The following is a 12,912-nucleotide window of genomic DNA, read 5'->3' on the forward strand; positions in this document are numbered from 1 at the left end:
GAGATAGAGAAGTGGGATGCTCTGAAAGCCACATGAAGAAAGTGGTTCAGTCCGCCTGCCGATGCAGGGGACACAGGTTCGAGCCCTGGTCCGGGAAGATCCCACATGCCGCAGAGCAGCTAAGCCCATGCACCACAACTACTGAGCCTGTGCTCTAGAGCCCGCGAGCCACAACTACTGAAGCCTGCGTGCCTAGAGCCCATGCTCCGCGACAAGAGAAGCCACCACAATGAGAAGCCTACACACCACAGCGAAGAGTAGCCCTCGCTCGCCACAACTAGAGAGAGCCCGCGTGCAGCAACGAAGGCCCAATGCAGCCATAAATGAATGAATGAATGAATGAATGAAAGTGGTTCAAGGAGGGGGAAGTAATCAAGGGTGTCAATGGTGCTAAAGGTCAAGTAAGATGAGGACTGAGGATGAATAGTTGATGTCAACAGTAAGAAGGTCATTGGTATATGAGTCGTTTCAGAGAAGTGGTGAGTTGAAAGCTTGGTTGGCATGGGTTCCAGAGAGTAGGAGGACAGGAATTGGTGACAGTGAGTATAGATACTATTTTGAGGAATATAGCTTTAAAGAGAATGAGAGAAATGGGGTGGTAGCCATGGTGGGGAGGTGGGCTTGACCTTTTAAAAAATATTTGTACAAATAACAGTTTTTTTGCATGCTGATGGGAAAGATCTAGCAGAGAGGTAAAATTAATAGAACAAGAGAATTGGTAGAGCAATGACTGAGTTGCTGAGAGGAGATGGGATCCTAGTTCACAAGTGGAGGAGGAGCCTTTGCAAGGGGCATGAACAGTTCTTCATGGTAATGGGATGAAGGCAGAGTCTATGGGGCCAGAGATAATAAGTGGTAGAGTGGTGGAGGGAGCTTGTGAGAGCTCTCTTCTGATTGCTCGGTTTTCTCAGTGAAGGGGCGAATAAGATAAATGGTGGCACTTGAGGTTGGGGAAAGTTGGAGGTTTGATGGGAGAGGAGTAAGTATGAAATAGTCACTAAGGAGAGTGAGAGAGTAATGACTTAAGGAAAATGTGGTATAATTACTAAGTTGCATTAAAGCTCACTTACAGTGAGTAATCCAGATTTAAAGTTAGATTAGTCAGCACAGTTGTGTGGTTTCTTCAGCCACAGTCAGGCACAGGGGTGCAGGTAGATAGCTGGATTTAACAAGGATCGTGGTTTTGCCAAGGGAGGACGACAGAGTAAGAAAGGCATGAAGGAGTCAAGGATGTATGTAAAGGAACAGTCACAAAATAGAATTTAAGCTGGGTAAGGAGGATAGTGTAGACCCGAGGTGGATGAAGGGCAGAGAAAAGATTGATAGAGTGAATGTCTCTGTGGGACTGAAGAATGAAGTTGGGATACTATAGGGAATGAACTGGAAGGAAAGGAGGCAGGTCATGGTTGGAGACTGAGGTACTTGAAATTGTGATTATTGAGGGGGTTTCAGTTATCGGTAACTGTAGAGTTTCGGTATGACCATGGTAGTGAGTAGCTGAGACTGGGTAGAGGGCAAGTTCCTTGGAGGGGAGGAGGCCAGGGAATCAAGAATTCCAGGATTTAGAAAGATCATCTATGTGAATATATACTAAAATGGGTAGGGTCGTGGTGGGAGTAGTGGTAGAGTGAGGGGCAGTGCACCAGGATCCGTAAGATTCAAGGAATGAGGAGTGACCCTGGGATCAGTAGATAACAGCAGGGTGGGGAGTGGGCTGTAGTCTGGTGACTTGAGGCTGAAATCTGGGGTTTTGGAAAATGAGGGAGAAAGTTCTGGAAGTGTCAGCAAGGAGCAGAGGCCACCTACCCCACCTCCAGGCCAGTCTGAGGAGGGGTGGAGAGGAAACGTTTCACCACCTGAGAGGGCTGCAGAGGAAGGCCAGCTTTTGGCCACAGTAAGAATGTGACAATGTGAAGGGAACTTAGAAGAGGTTGAGGATTTTGCTGCTGGCTGAGCATGAGTGCTAGAAAGCAAGTAAAGGAGCTTCTTGAGTCGGGGAGCAGCGTAAGTGAATGTGCCAGCTTTGCTGTTCCTTTACCAGCTACATGTAAAATTCATTGCACTTTTGACAGAGGACATGGTTCCTTGTTTTTTAATTTTTTTTTAAGTACTAGGGTGATTGAATGTTAATTCATATAAGAATATATATTTGGCCACATTTATAAATTCTGATGCCTAATAGCATGTTTTGGAAGCATCTGATTTAGATGTGAAAAGAGGAGAAAAATGAGCAAAGCTTGTCAAGTTTTGTGGGAAAGTGAATTGATCAGGCAGTCTAGATTTGGGGATTTATTTTTAAGAAATAGAGATGAAATGGGGTGGGTTGGTCTTAACGGCCAGGCTAAGGATTCTAGCTTTTTAATAACAAAAGTCTTAAAACATATCAGAAGTGATATAGGTCCTCAGAAGAATTAAATGTAGAATTGCCATCTGATCCAGCACTTCCACATCTGGATAAATATCCAAAAGAAGTGAACGCAGGAATTCGAACAAATATCTGTATACCCGTGTTCATAGCAACATTATTCACGATAGCAAGAAGATAGAAGAAACTCTTGTCCATAGATAGATGAATGGATAAACAAGATGTGACATGTACATATAATGGAATATTATTCAGCCTTAAAAAGAAAGGAAATTCTGACACATTCTACAACATGGATGAGCCTTGAAGACGTTCTGCGAAGTGAAATAAGCCAGTCACAAAAGGACAAATATTGTATGACTCCACTAACATGATGTACTTCAAGTAGTTAAATTCATAGAGGCAGAAAGAAGCATGGTGGTTACCAGGGGCTGGGGGGGAGGGAGGGAACAATGGGGAGTTTTTTTAATGGGTTCAGAGTTTCAGCTGGGGAAGATGAAAAAGTTTTGGAAATGGATGGTGGTGAGGGTTGTACAATAATGTGAATATGCTTAATGCGACTGAAGTGTACTCTATTTATTTATTTGTTTATTTTTGGCTGCGTTGCGTCTTCGTTGCTGCGCACGGTCTTTATCTAATTGCAGCGAGCGGGGGCTACTCTTCGGTGCGGTGCATGGGCTTCTCATTGCGGTGGCTTCTCTTGTTGCGGAGCATGGGCTCTAGAGCGCGGGCTTCAGCTTTAGTAATTGTGGCGCATGGGCTTAGTTGCTCCGCGGCATGTGGGATGTTCCCGGACCAGGGATTGAACCCGTTTCCCCTGCATTGGCAGGCGGATTCTTAACCACTGCGCCACCAGGGAAGTCCCTGAAATATACTCTTAATGGTTAAAATGGCAATTTTTTTTTTTTTTTTTTTTTTTTTTTGCGGTACGCGGGCCTCTCACTGTTGTGGCCTCTCCCGTTGCGGAGCGCAGGCTCAGCGGCCATGGCTCACGGGCCCAGCCGCTCTGCGGCATGTGGGATCTTCCCGAACCGGGGCACGAACCCGTGTCCCCTGCATCGGCAGGCGGACTCTAAACCACTGCGCCACCAGGGAAGCCAAAAATGGCAAATTTTATGTTTTGTATATTTTACCACGCACACACACAAAAGTGATAAAGGATGTAGGTACTGCTTCTCTAATGATACAGATAATAACTAGGCAACAATGGCTTGTTTCTCCGGGGAAGAGAGGTGGAATTTTGGTATAAGAGTCTTCTGGTTGACGGGCCTAGTATGTTTCCCTTGCTGGGGTGTCAGCTTTATCTAACAACTAGGCAACAATGGCTTGTTTCTCCGGGGAAGAGAGGTGGAATTTTGGTATAAGAGTCTTCCGGTTGACGGGCCTAGTATGTTTCCCTTGCTGGGGTGTCAGCTTTATCTATGCTGTATGTACTAGTTTGGCCTTAGTTCTCAGTGTGGTTTAGAGGTACTTGGAAACGCATTTTCTTACATAGGAAAACATTTTTTCTGTCTTCTTATTCATTCTGTTTAGCCAATGACTTTTTTCATAAATGATACAAGGATAACCTCTAGCTTTCAAAATTACTCTAAGTTTTTAATATGAATTTATCTTTGAAAAACTGTATTTAGTTGAATTGAGTGCTAGTTACTTTGGAGTCATTTTATTTATATCCTGAACTTGGCAAAGAAATTTAAATAGAGAAATTGGAAAGCTCTCATTCATAATCTGTTAGGCCTGTTTCATGACAACATGTTTTAGTTATTTGTCCAGATGTATTCTTATTGTTGAGTCACAATAATGACTAGAAGACAGATCAACAGTAGGACATCAATAAATAAAGCCGAAAAGGAAAACCAGTGCTGGATTCTTAGGAGTCTGATAATTCTAGGCTGAATCCCAGCTCTGTTACTTAACTCTGAATTTGTTGTTCTTAGTGAGCCTCACTTTTCTTATTTATAAAATAAGGATACATCTACTTACCTGGTGGAGTTGTTGTTAGGATTAAATAAGATGATAAACTACCTTTGGCAACGACTGGTATATCTAGGCATTCAGTAAGTGGTAGCTGATAGCATTATAATTATTACTGCAAAAATCTTTAATGAAACTCTGTTTCTGAAATCCAGAATGCAAGTTTAGAAAGCAAAGGAATTAGCAGAAAGGTCCTTCAGTTTATACAAAGATTCACCTCAGGGTTTCGGTAAGTCTGGGAGAGTCCCTAGTGCGTTTGATGTTTACACATCATTAGCAAACAGATGCCAGGAGGCAAATAAACTGTATCTAAAGGATTTTTGAACCACTGATGATGGAGAGAAAATCAGTTTCTGATAGTTATAACATTTCTAAGTAAGTAATAGCAGGCCATGGGAAATTTTTAATTGGGCTTTTAAAAGTTTATTTCAGGAACACATGTATTTCCAATTTGAGGCACACCTATACATCTGTAGCCATCTAATTTATAGTGCTTGCTTATTTCTCCACTGGGGTTAATAATATAATAACAACTAATATTTATTGTGCGCCTACTATAAGCCAGTGTATCTTTAGGAAGCCTGTAGCATTCAAAGACTTCTTTTCAATTGGATGTTTTGAAATTGGCCTTTCATCCATTTGGAGAGACAGGGTATTTAATGAATTTATTTTATTCTATTCTATTTATTCTATTATGCCAGCGTATCTGTTGGGTATATATAATCGGCAAGACATTTTGTAGGAGACAAAGCTAAGTAAAACATGGGCCCTGGACTCAAAATACTTATTCACTGTCCCCTGGGCTGTTCAGAAGGGGCGTGTGGTGGTATGACATGAACCCTGGTGTAGTCCTGGACTCTACACCTGGCTCTGCCACTTCTTCCCTGAAGCTTTTTCTGTCTTGGCCAGGACTAGGCTCAGTGCCCCTCTGCTAATCTCTACCAGGCCCTGTGATGATTGCTTGTTTAATTCTTTGTATTCTCTATTAGATTGTAAACTCCCGGAGAGCAAAGACTATGGCTTATTCATCAACTGGGCCAGTCACATCAGAGTATTCGTGCTGTGTATAAATACTAACTTTCTAACTTTGGACCAGTGATAACCTATTGCTTTAACTGTGATAAAATTGATTGTGATAGTCCCAATATCATAGGTTTGTCATGAAGATAAAATCAGATATTTTATGTAAAATGCCTATTATAGTGCCTGGCACATAGTGGGCACTCAGTCAATAGTTGTATTTGAGTAGGTTAATTATCTCTTTTCACCAAATTTGACAAATGTGATATATCTATTAATGAAGACCATATGCAGTGATATCACTTTTGTAGTACATAAAGGGCACAGCTGTCATTCAGGTTAAGTCTGAAGTAATTATTCACATTGGAGTAAAAATTTTATACTTACGGTACTTATTCAAAAACGTGGAGTAAAACTAATCTTAACTCATAGAGAAATTAAATGGAAGCCTGAGATTATAACCATTAAAAACCTTCATCAGTATTTATCAGTTTGATAGTTTTTACGGATTAGTGTTCCAAACTTTGAACCAATGTAAGAAACCCTAAATACTTAAATAATAATGAAAGTTGAAAACTAGTGTATTCAGTAGGGAAAAAGGTAAGTGTGTGTAAGTGAGCATGTTCTTTTGATTTTTTTTCCCTTCCAGCACACCCTCTCTTTCCCATTTAAAATCTCCCTTTGGAATTTGACTTAGGTTTGATTTTTGGGTTTATGCAGCAAAGGTTTGGTTAACGATCAGATGTATATTCCTGTAGGTGAAATTGGTTATGAGAAATATTTCAAATTATCAGTAAGTAGTGGCATTTACTGGTCAAAAGCTATTAGCATTCTCTAGAAAGAAAGATGAAACTCCCTAGATTTTACTGCGTAAAGTCAATGGACTCATTATGTGTAGAACAGCTGATGCATTTAGTACTTGTTGATTCACTTAACTGGTAACTCCAGTTAACCAATTCATAACTCCAACAACTGAAAACAATAGGTCAGTGTCCACTGTTTATTCATAAATAGTCACATCAGAGCAGGGTGTATCTGAAAGGCAGAATATGTTAGTTTGAGGAGGAATCTGACACATAAATGGTTCCATTGCTTGCCATACTGAGGTGGGTTGTGCTCTCCTTTACTGAATAATGCTGTTTGGATTTTCATGATAGGTGTAGATGGTGAACTGTTCCTGTGTTTGTCAGGCTGATTGCTGTGAAGTAGTATTTGAATGTATTTTAAATGCCAATGTTGAGGGAAAAGGCTAGAATAGAAACATGGTTTAAAATTGGTGATGACTCAAAGTTTTTATGTCTTACAGTCTTCATGTTTTATAGCAAAAAGGTTATACCTAGAATAGATTTTTAAAGTAAGAAATTCCATTTGTGCATGCAGTACTTCATTTAAAGTACTTTGAAATGATTTTTTTTAAATTAGTGAAGTATACTCCTTTGTAATTTCAGAATAAAACCTACATTTTGGAATCAGTAAATTTTTTTGAAATGAGTAATTTTCAATTTAAAAAAATTAAATAAAAAAGACAACATAAACCATTTTGTTTTATTATCATGGAAAAGGAAAATGTGTTTTTGTTTTGTTTTTTTTTACTATGTGAAACATTCTTTCCAAAAATATTTTTTAATAAGTGAATTTTAACTATCATAAATGAAATAATTTACTAGAATAATTGTATTAATGGTTCAAGTATTTTATAATATAAAGTAAGTGAAGCTTTTTATAGCTATAACATTTAATAGGTAGTGTCCTTGAAGCTCTTTGTTAGTTTAGTGCAGTCCAGTTTGCAATCATACTGTCAAGAAACTTTAATTCTACATTATACAAAAAATTAATTTTTCTTCTTGAAGATTAAAAGAAAGTTTATTTTTAAGTGTGTTTGGAGGAAGATTGAGTTAGTCCTCAAAATGTACAACTTCTTGGACTATTTTCTGAGGGTCTACATTTTTAGTATATAAAAATTGAAAATGTCTTTAGGGAACGAGCAGTGTAATGGACTATTACCCGTTTGCAGCATATTCCCATCTTCTCATCTGGAAAATTAAATCTGATTATAGCTGGGATTAACAGTTATGGTTTTGGGGAGAGGAAGATAGTATCTTAAACTCCATGAAATTGAGCAATGAGATTATGTTGTTTATAGCTAATTTTATTTTTAAAAGTTTTTTTATTTTTTAAAAATTTACTATCATAACATTTATCATCATAACCACTTTATTTTATTTTTTTATACATTTATTTATTTATTTTTGGCTGCGTTGGGTCTTCGTTGCTGCGTGCGGGCTTTCTCTAGTTGTGGCGAGCAGGGGCTCCTCTTCGTTGCAGTGCGAGGGCTTCTCATTGCGGTGGCTTCTCTTTGTTGCGGTGCACGGGCTCTACGTGCGCAGTCTTCAGTAGTTGCCGCACGAGGGCTCAGTAGTTGTGGCTTGTGGGCTCTAGAGCGCAGGCTCAGTAGTTGTGGCCCACGGGCTTAGTTGCTCCGCGGCATGTGGGATTTTCCCGAACCAGGGCTCAAATCCGTGTCCCCTGCATTGGCAGGCGGATTCTTAACCACTGTGCCACCAGGGAAGTCCTATAGCTAATTTTCAAGTCTCACTTTTAAGGGGCAGATTTTTATCATTGTAAGCTTTAAATGTGTTCAGTATTTTGTATCTTATTGACTGAAATATCCTAGAGATAATGATTGGATAAATTTAGTAGGCATTAAATGTAATGTTTTCTGCCTTGATACCTAGCATGCTAAAAGTGAAAGCAGTGTAGATTCCCATGTTAATGGCTATATTTGCAGTTTCCCTTATATTTCTTAAAAGAGCTCCAGTTATATAAGACTGTAACATTTGACAGCTTTCACAGAAAATGAAGTCAGTGTATTTTTCAATAATCAGTTAAAGTGTCATGCCTTGACCCTTCAAATGGAGTCAGTCATTGGTGTGACAGAGAAAAACAGGAAAATAATTTGGTAAGGTGTGTGTGTTTGTGTGTGTGTACGCTTATTAGTTACCAATATACAAATGAGTCCTCATACATAAGCATAGTACTTTTATGAATTATTTTGCATTTCTGTTGTAAAAGATCTGTCTACCACGTTTTCTAGAAACTTTAAGCCTAAGGCAGAACTCAAGGTTTTTTGGATCCTATGTAAAATAATTTATAGTGCCTTTCCAGTAAGTCTTGCCCAAACTCTTATTGTATTAATTAAACATCCTGTGGCAATCTGGTATATCTTAAAGATTTAAAAGTATGTTATAGTAAAAGACTAGAAAACATGGACTATTGAGATTGAAGAAAATTAGCTTTTCTTTAAAAAAAAAAAGTAAGGCGTTCTGAGATCAGTTTTTTTTTGGTTTGTTTTTTGATTTTGTTTTTTTTGTTGTGAAGACACAGGCTTTTAAGCATGGTCACGTTCTGCGCCTGAATGAGACTGTGCTGTTGGGAGTCCTGTACTGTGAAATGTCTGTTTTAAGTATGGAAATGCTTTTGTGACCTCCAGTGGAAGTGGTTCACATGTGTCTGTGTGGGGTCAGCCTCTTGCATGGTTGCGGTGCTGGGAGAAGGTACTGGCTGGTCAGATTGACATAATACGAAACCTTGTTCTAGAGCCAGCTGTCTCTTTTATAGCTTTATGTGGTTAAGTCATGTGTGAACTTTTCTATACCATACATCTTGCTAGCAAGATATTTTAAATACTTTTCAACAAAAAGATTGTATTTTCCTGGGAGATGATGAAATTGATTTTTAATTTTGTAAGAATCTATTACTTGAACCTGGAGAAAGTTGCTGAGAAAGAAGGGTAATGCATTACTGTATGTTCTTAATTTTCTGTCAGAGGGACAGTTCTTAGAGAGAAAGCTTGACATATGCTGATAACTCTATTCTTACTGCCAATTGTCTAAACAAATTGTTATGTTACTTTTTTCCATGGTAGTAATCTCATCTGCAGATTTTTGTGTTGAAAGTTAGCTGTTTGGTGACACTGTATTTGGCAGTGAGGGTATGAATGTGAGAAGAAGTTTTGGAGCATTAGCAATTATAGTATTGGATAGTGGGTAAAGAAATAGATATATAAATATTAGATCAATGCACAGTTTTCCAGTGTATGTTATTTTCCATATAAAGATATAGAACATTTCATAAAATGTTCCCAGACCATTTAAAACACAAAGAAATGCAGCTGATGCAATGAAATACATAGAGTACTTGTAAAAACATACAGACAAGAAAGTGGATTGCTGCCAGACAGAAAATTTAAAGGCGGTTTGCTGAACTGCAGGGTGCTAGGTTTTGTACATGTGCCATGCTGAAACTGTTAGTAAGGCGGGTGTTGTGTTGCTTGAGAAAAGCAGATTGTATTTGGACCTTTTTAACTCAGATGTTTCCAATGTCGATATTTTGGTGACATTATGGCATTATGATCGACTCAATGTGAAACATGATTTCAACCTCCTGTGCAAAATAGACATTTTAAGAAAATTCATACAAATTATTTTTAGTTTTTGTGTTAATTTTTACAAAGTGGCTTTCATAGTTTTGTTAACTATCAGACTGGATCTTTGAGCTAATTGAATGGAACTTTATATAGGTTGGGCTTTGGTTTTAAAAAGCATTGCCTTTGTTGTTTTTTTTTTTTTTTGATGTTGCTTTTGAGAGTGTTAAAGACCCATGAAGTTTGCTTTTGTAAATCTCAGGGCCTTAAAAGAAAGGGAATCAAAAGCTTTATGCTTGAATCATAGTAAATAATAATCCATGTATTATCTTGGAACATGATTTTGTTAAAATCTGGGAATCTCACTCTAGGGGTAGTCTTAGGGCAGTTGAAGGGATTTAGTTGATGAAGGTGCTTAGTTGATGTTGCCTACCACTCAGGCAGTGTTTAAGATGATATGGTTTGAATGACCCCCATCTTGGGGTTCCATGGTCATCTTTACCTTCAGTGTATTAAAACAAGTTGATTTTTTTTCCACCTCTTTTCCTTCTCTTTTTTCAATTCTGTGTTGTATATATGAATAAAATACATTAAAAAAATGACAAGTTAATTATTAATGTAGTTTCTTGTTAACAGTTGGGTTAGTTCGTTAAAGAGATTTAAAGACCTTCCCTTTCCCACTTACAAGCAGGAAACATTTTTTTAAATTGGAGAATATACCACAAATTTTGGTTTCTGATATTCATCCCCTCAGAAAATGGTGATTAAAAAATAGTCTTTGGTTTTATTCCCTCTTTATTTCCATTGGTATTTTGTGGTTCCCAAGAAGCAAACTATTGCAGGAAAGAGGACCTGATAGTAAAGATTTATATGTGAGTCATTTCTGTGTGAAGTTTTCTGGGTGAAGAGTAATTGTTAACCACATGTCAACTGGAAGAAAAAAAAAATAAGCCTTAGATTATTTTGAGGCTTTTCCAGCCTCTGTTTTACTGTGTCCCTCAGGGACTTAGAGCTGCATTTTGTCGGGGGTGGGGGCAGGTGTCAGTACCGAATTTTAAATCCTAAAATACCAGTTATTTTGCTGGACAAAGTCATTTACATATGTGTTAGGAATCACAGCCACTGCCCTCTTTTTGGATCCTCTACCCCAACCCCACAGTACACTTTTAGAGGTTTGCTGGGCTCATAGCTGTCTCTTTGCATCCTGCTGGCCTGCCCCCACTTCCCCGCCTAGACCTAGTGCTTTTCATGCCACACCATTAGCGCCCTCTGGCCTCCTGTCACTTTCAGCCCTTTAGGCCAGAGAGAAGCAACAGCTACTTCCTCTGACTAACCAGGGCAACCCTGCAAGGTACTGCAGGGGGGATTACGCCAGAATTCTACTAGTCCCAGTCTAGACATGTCATTGGCCTCTTCCTGGTATTTGAAGATGAGGGTAAAGAAAGTCAACCAGAAGACACTTCAAGAGCCGAAGTAATCTACAGATAGTTTCAACTTTTCTGCACCACCCATCTTTGGGAAGCTCTTCATTTGGTGTGACCTTTTGAATATTCCTACTTTTGTTATTAGTCTTGAGTTTTGAAAAATAATATCCATTGACTTCAGTGACTTGAAAACTGGTATTTCTAAGATTTACATGTAGTTTGTGAATAGGCCCATTATTTTCTCCCTTTTTGATTCTTTAATTGCAGAACAATTAACCGCATTTTTATCTTGTGGCATGGAGGGCTTTAACTTTTACATGGATTCACTTTCATGGAGAAGTAAACTGGTATTTTAAAAGATAGATATGAAAACTGAGTAGTATATATTGTGATCACTGTGGTTGGGGACCTTCAAATATTGTGCTTTTCCATAGCCTTTTGCATTGATACATGATTTCTCAAATAGATATTATTCTGATCACTCTTCTTAATGTGTCTCTGAGGAACCAGATCTCTCTCTTATTAGAAAAGATTGAATGTTTTCCTAATCAATAGCAAATGGAGTGCTAATAGCTTTTAATTAGTACACTTCTGTATTGACTTACAGAGGATGGCATTGGATTATCTTGCAATTATGATTGAAGAATCAAGTGACCCCTTTCCTAATTCCATTTTAAACAGATGGTCATGAAAGATATCTTCACCTATGTATTTTTATAGTTTCTGAGCAAGTCTAATTATGTTAGAACATAATATCTCATATCATGATATTTTGTTAACTCTGACAAGCTAAAAGTGTATTGTTTTCTTTTGAAGAAAACTTCATCTATTTTCAAGAGACCATAAGTATTTTGAGAAGGATATATTTTATTTTTAGAAGCAGGGAGTTTTGCATTTGTTCCCTGAAAGAATTCTTATCTGATCCTTCCCTCCACCCTGCCCTCTCCCCCACCCCACGCCACTCCCCGCCCCGCCCAAACACACACAAGATCTGAAACTGGCCTTTAAGGTGGTTTATCAAGCCCACATCTGAAACTATGAAAAGGAGGCCTCTGATAAGAAAAGTCAAGCAGGTTTCAGATTGACTTTCTCTGGAAAAATATATCGAGGGCAATTTGCAGCTGGCAAAATTTTTTGCATTAGGTAATAGTCTAAAGTTAGTAGTAGTATCAGGTCTTTAAAATTTTTCTTTTTTATATTTCTGGAGGAGGGTAAATGGGAGTGCCTTGCCGAGTCCTTCCTTGTGCTCATCAACATAGCAGCCTCAGCTGCCCCCCTTGGATCCCCTGCCAGGGCTGCTATCATCTTCTGATCAAATATTAATGTGTGATCCTCTGCTTGCTCACTAATCCAAAGCCAATTAATATTATCTGTCAATTATTTACAGATCCTGAGGTGCAGAGGCAATTCCCGGAGGACTACAGTGACCAGGTTCGGAATGCGTAATTAATTTTTTACATGACAAAATTTATTTCAGAGTCGTTCAACATATTATTACTGTTCTTTTTACTGAAAGAGATAAATGAATTTTTAGAACGGAAGAGAAACAGTAATTAGGAACCCAAGACAAAAAGTAAAACATTGAAGTAGGATCGAAAATATTGGTGCTAGATTTGGGGTGTTACCTTCAGGGGAAAAATGCACAGAAAGTAAGGAAGAAAACCTATCACAAATTTTACTTTTTATTTTGCTACAGTCTGCAGTTC

The 12,912-nt window shown here is 38.4% G+C and overlaps 1 protein-coding gene across 9 annotated transcripts in view; it reads left to right on the top strand.

Moving 5' to 3' along the window:
- Positions 1-12,912, top strand: part of DENND1A (DENN domain containing 1A) — a 547,848-nt gene that overhangs the window by 129,741 nt on the left and 405,195 nt on the right. For all 9 annotated transcript variants that reach the window (XM_028493529.2, XM_028493534.2, XM_028493531.2 and 6 more), the window contains exon 3: positions 12,594-12,637. In XM_028493529.2, the coding sequence (XP_028349330.1) occupies positions 12,594-12,637 (44 nt within the window). The remainder of the gene's footprint in view (positions 1-12,593; positions 12,638-12,912) is intronic.

This window comes from Physeter macrocephalus, chromosome 9, assembly GCF_002837175.3.
Source record: "Physeter macrocephalus isolate SW-GA chromosome 9, ASM283717v5, whole genome shotgun sequence".
NCBI lineage: Eukaryota > Metazoa > Chordata > Mammalia > Artiodactyla > Physeteridae > Physeter > Physeter macrocephalus.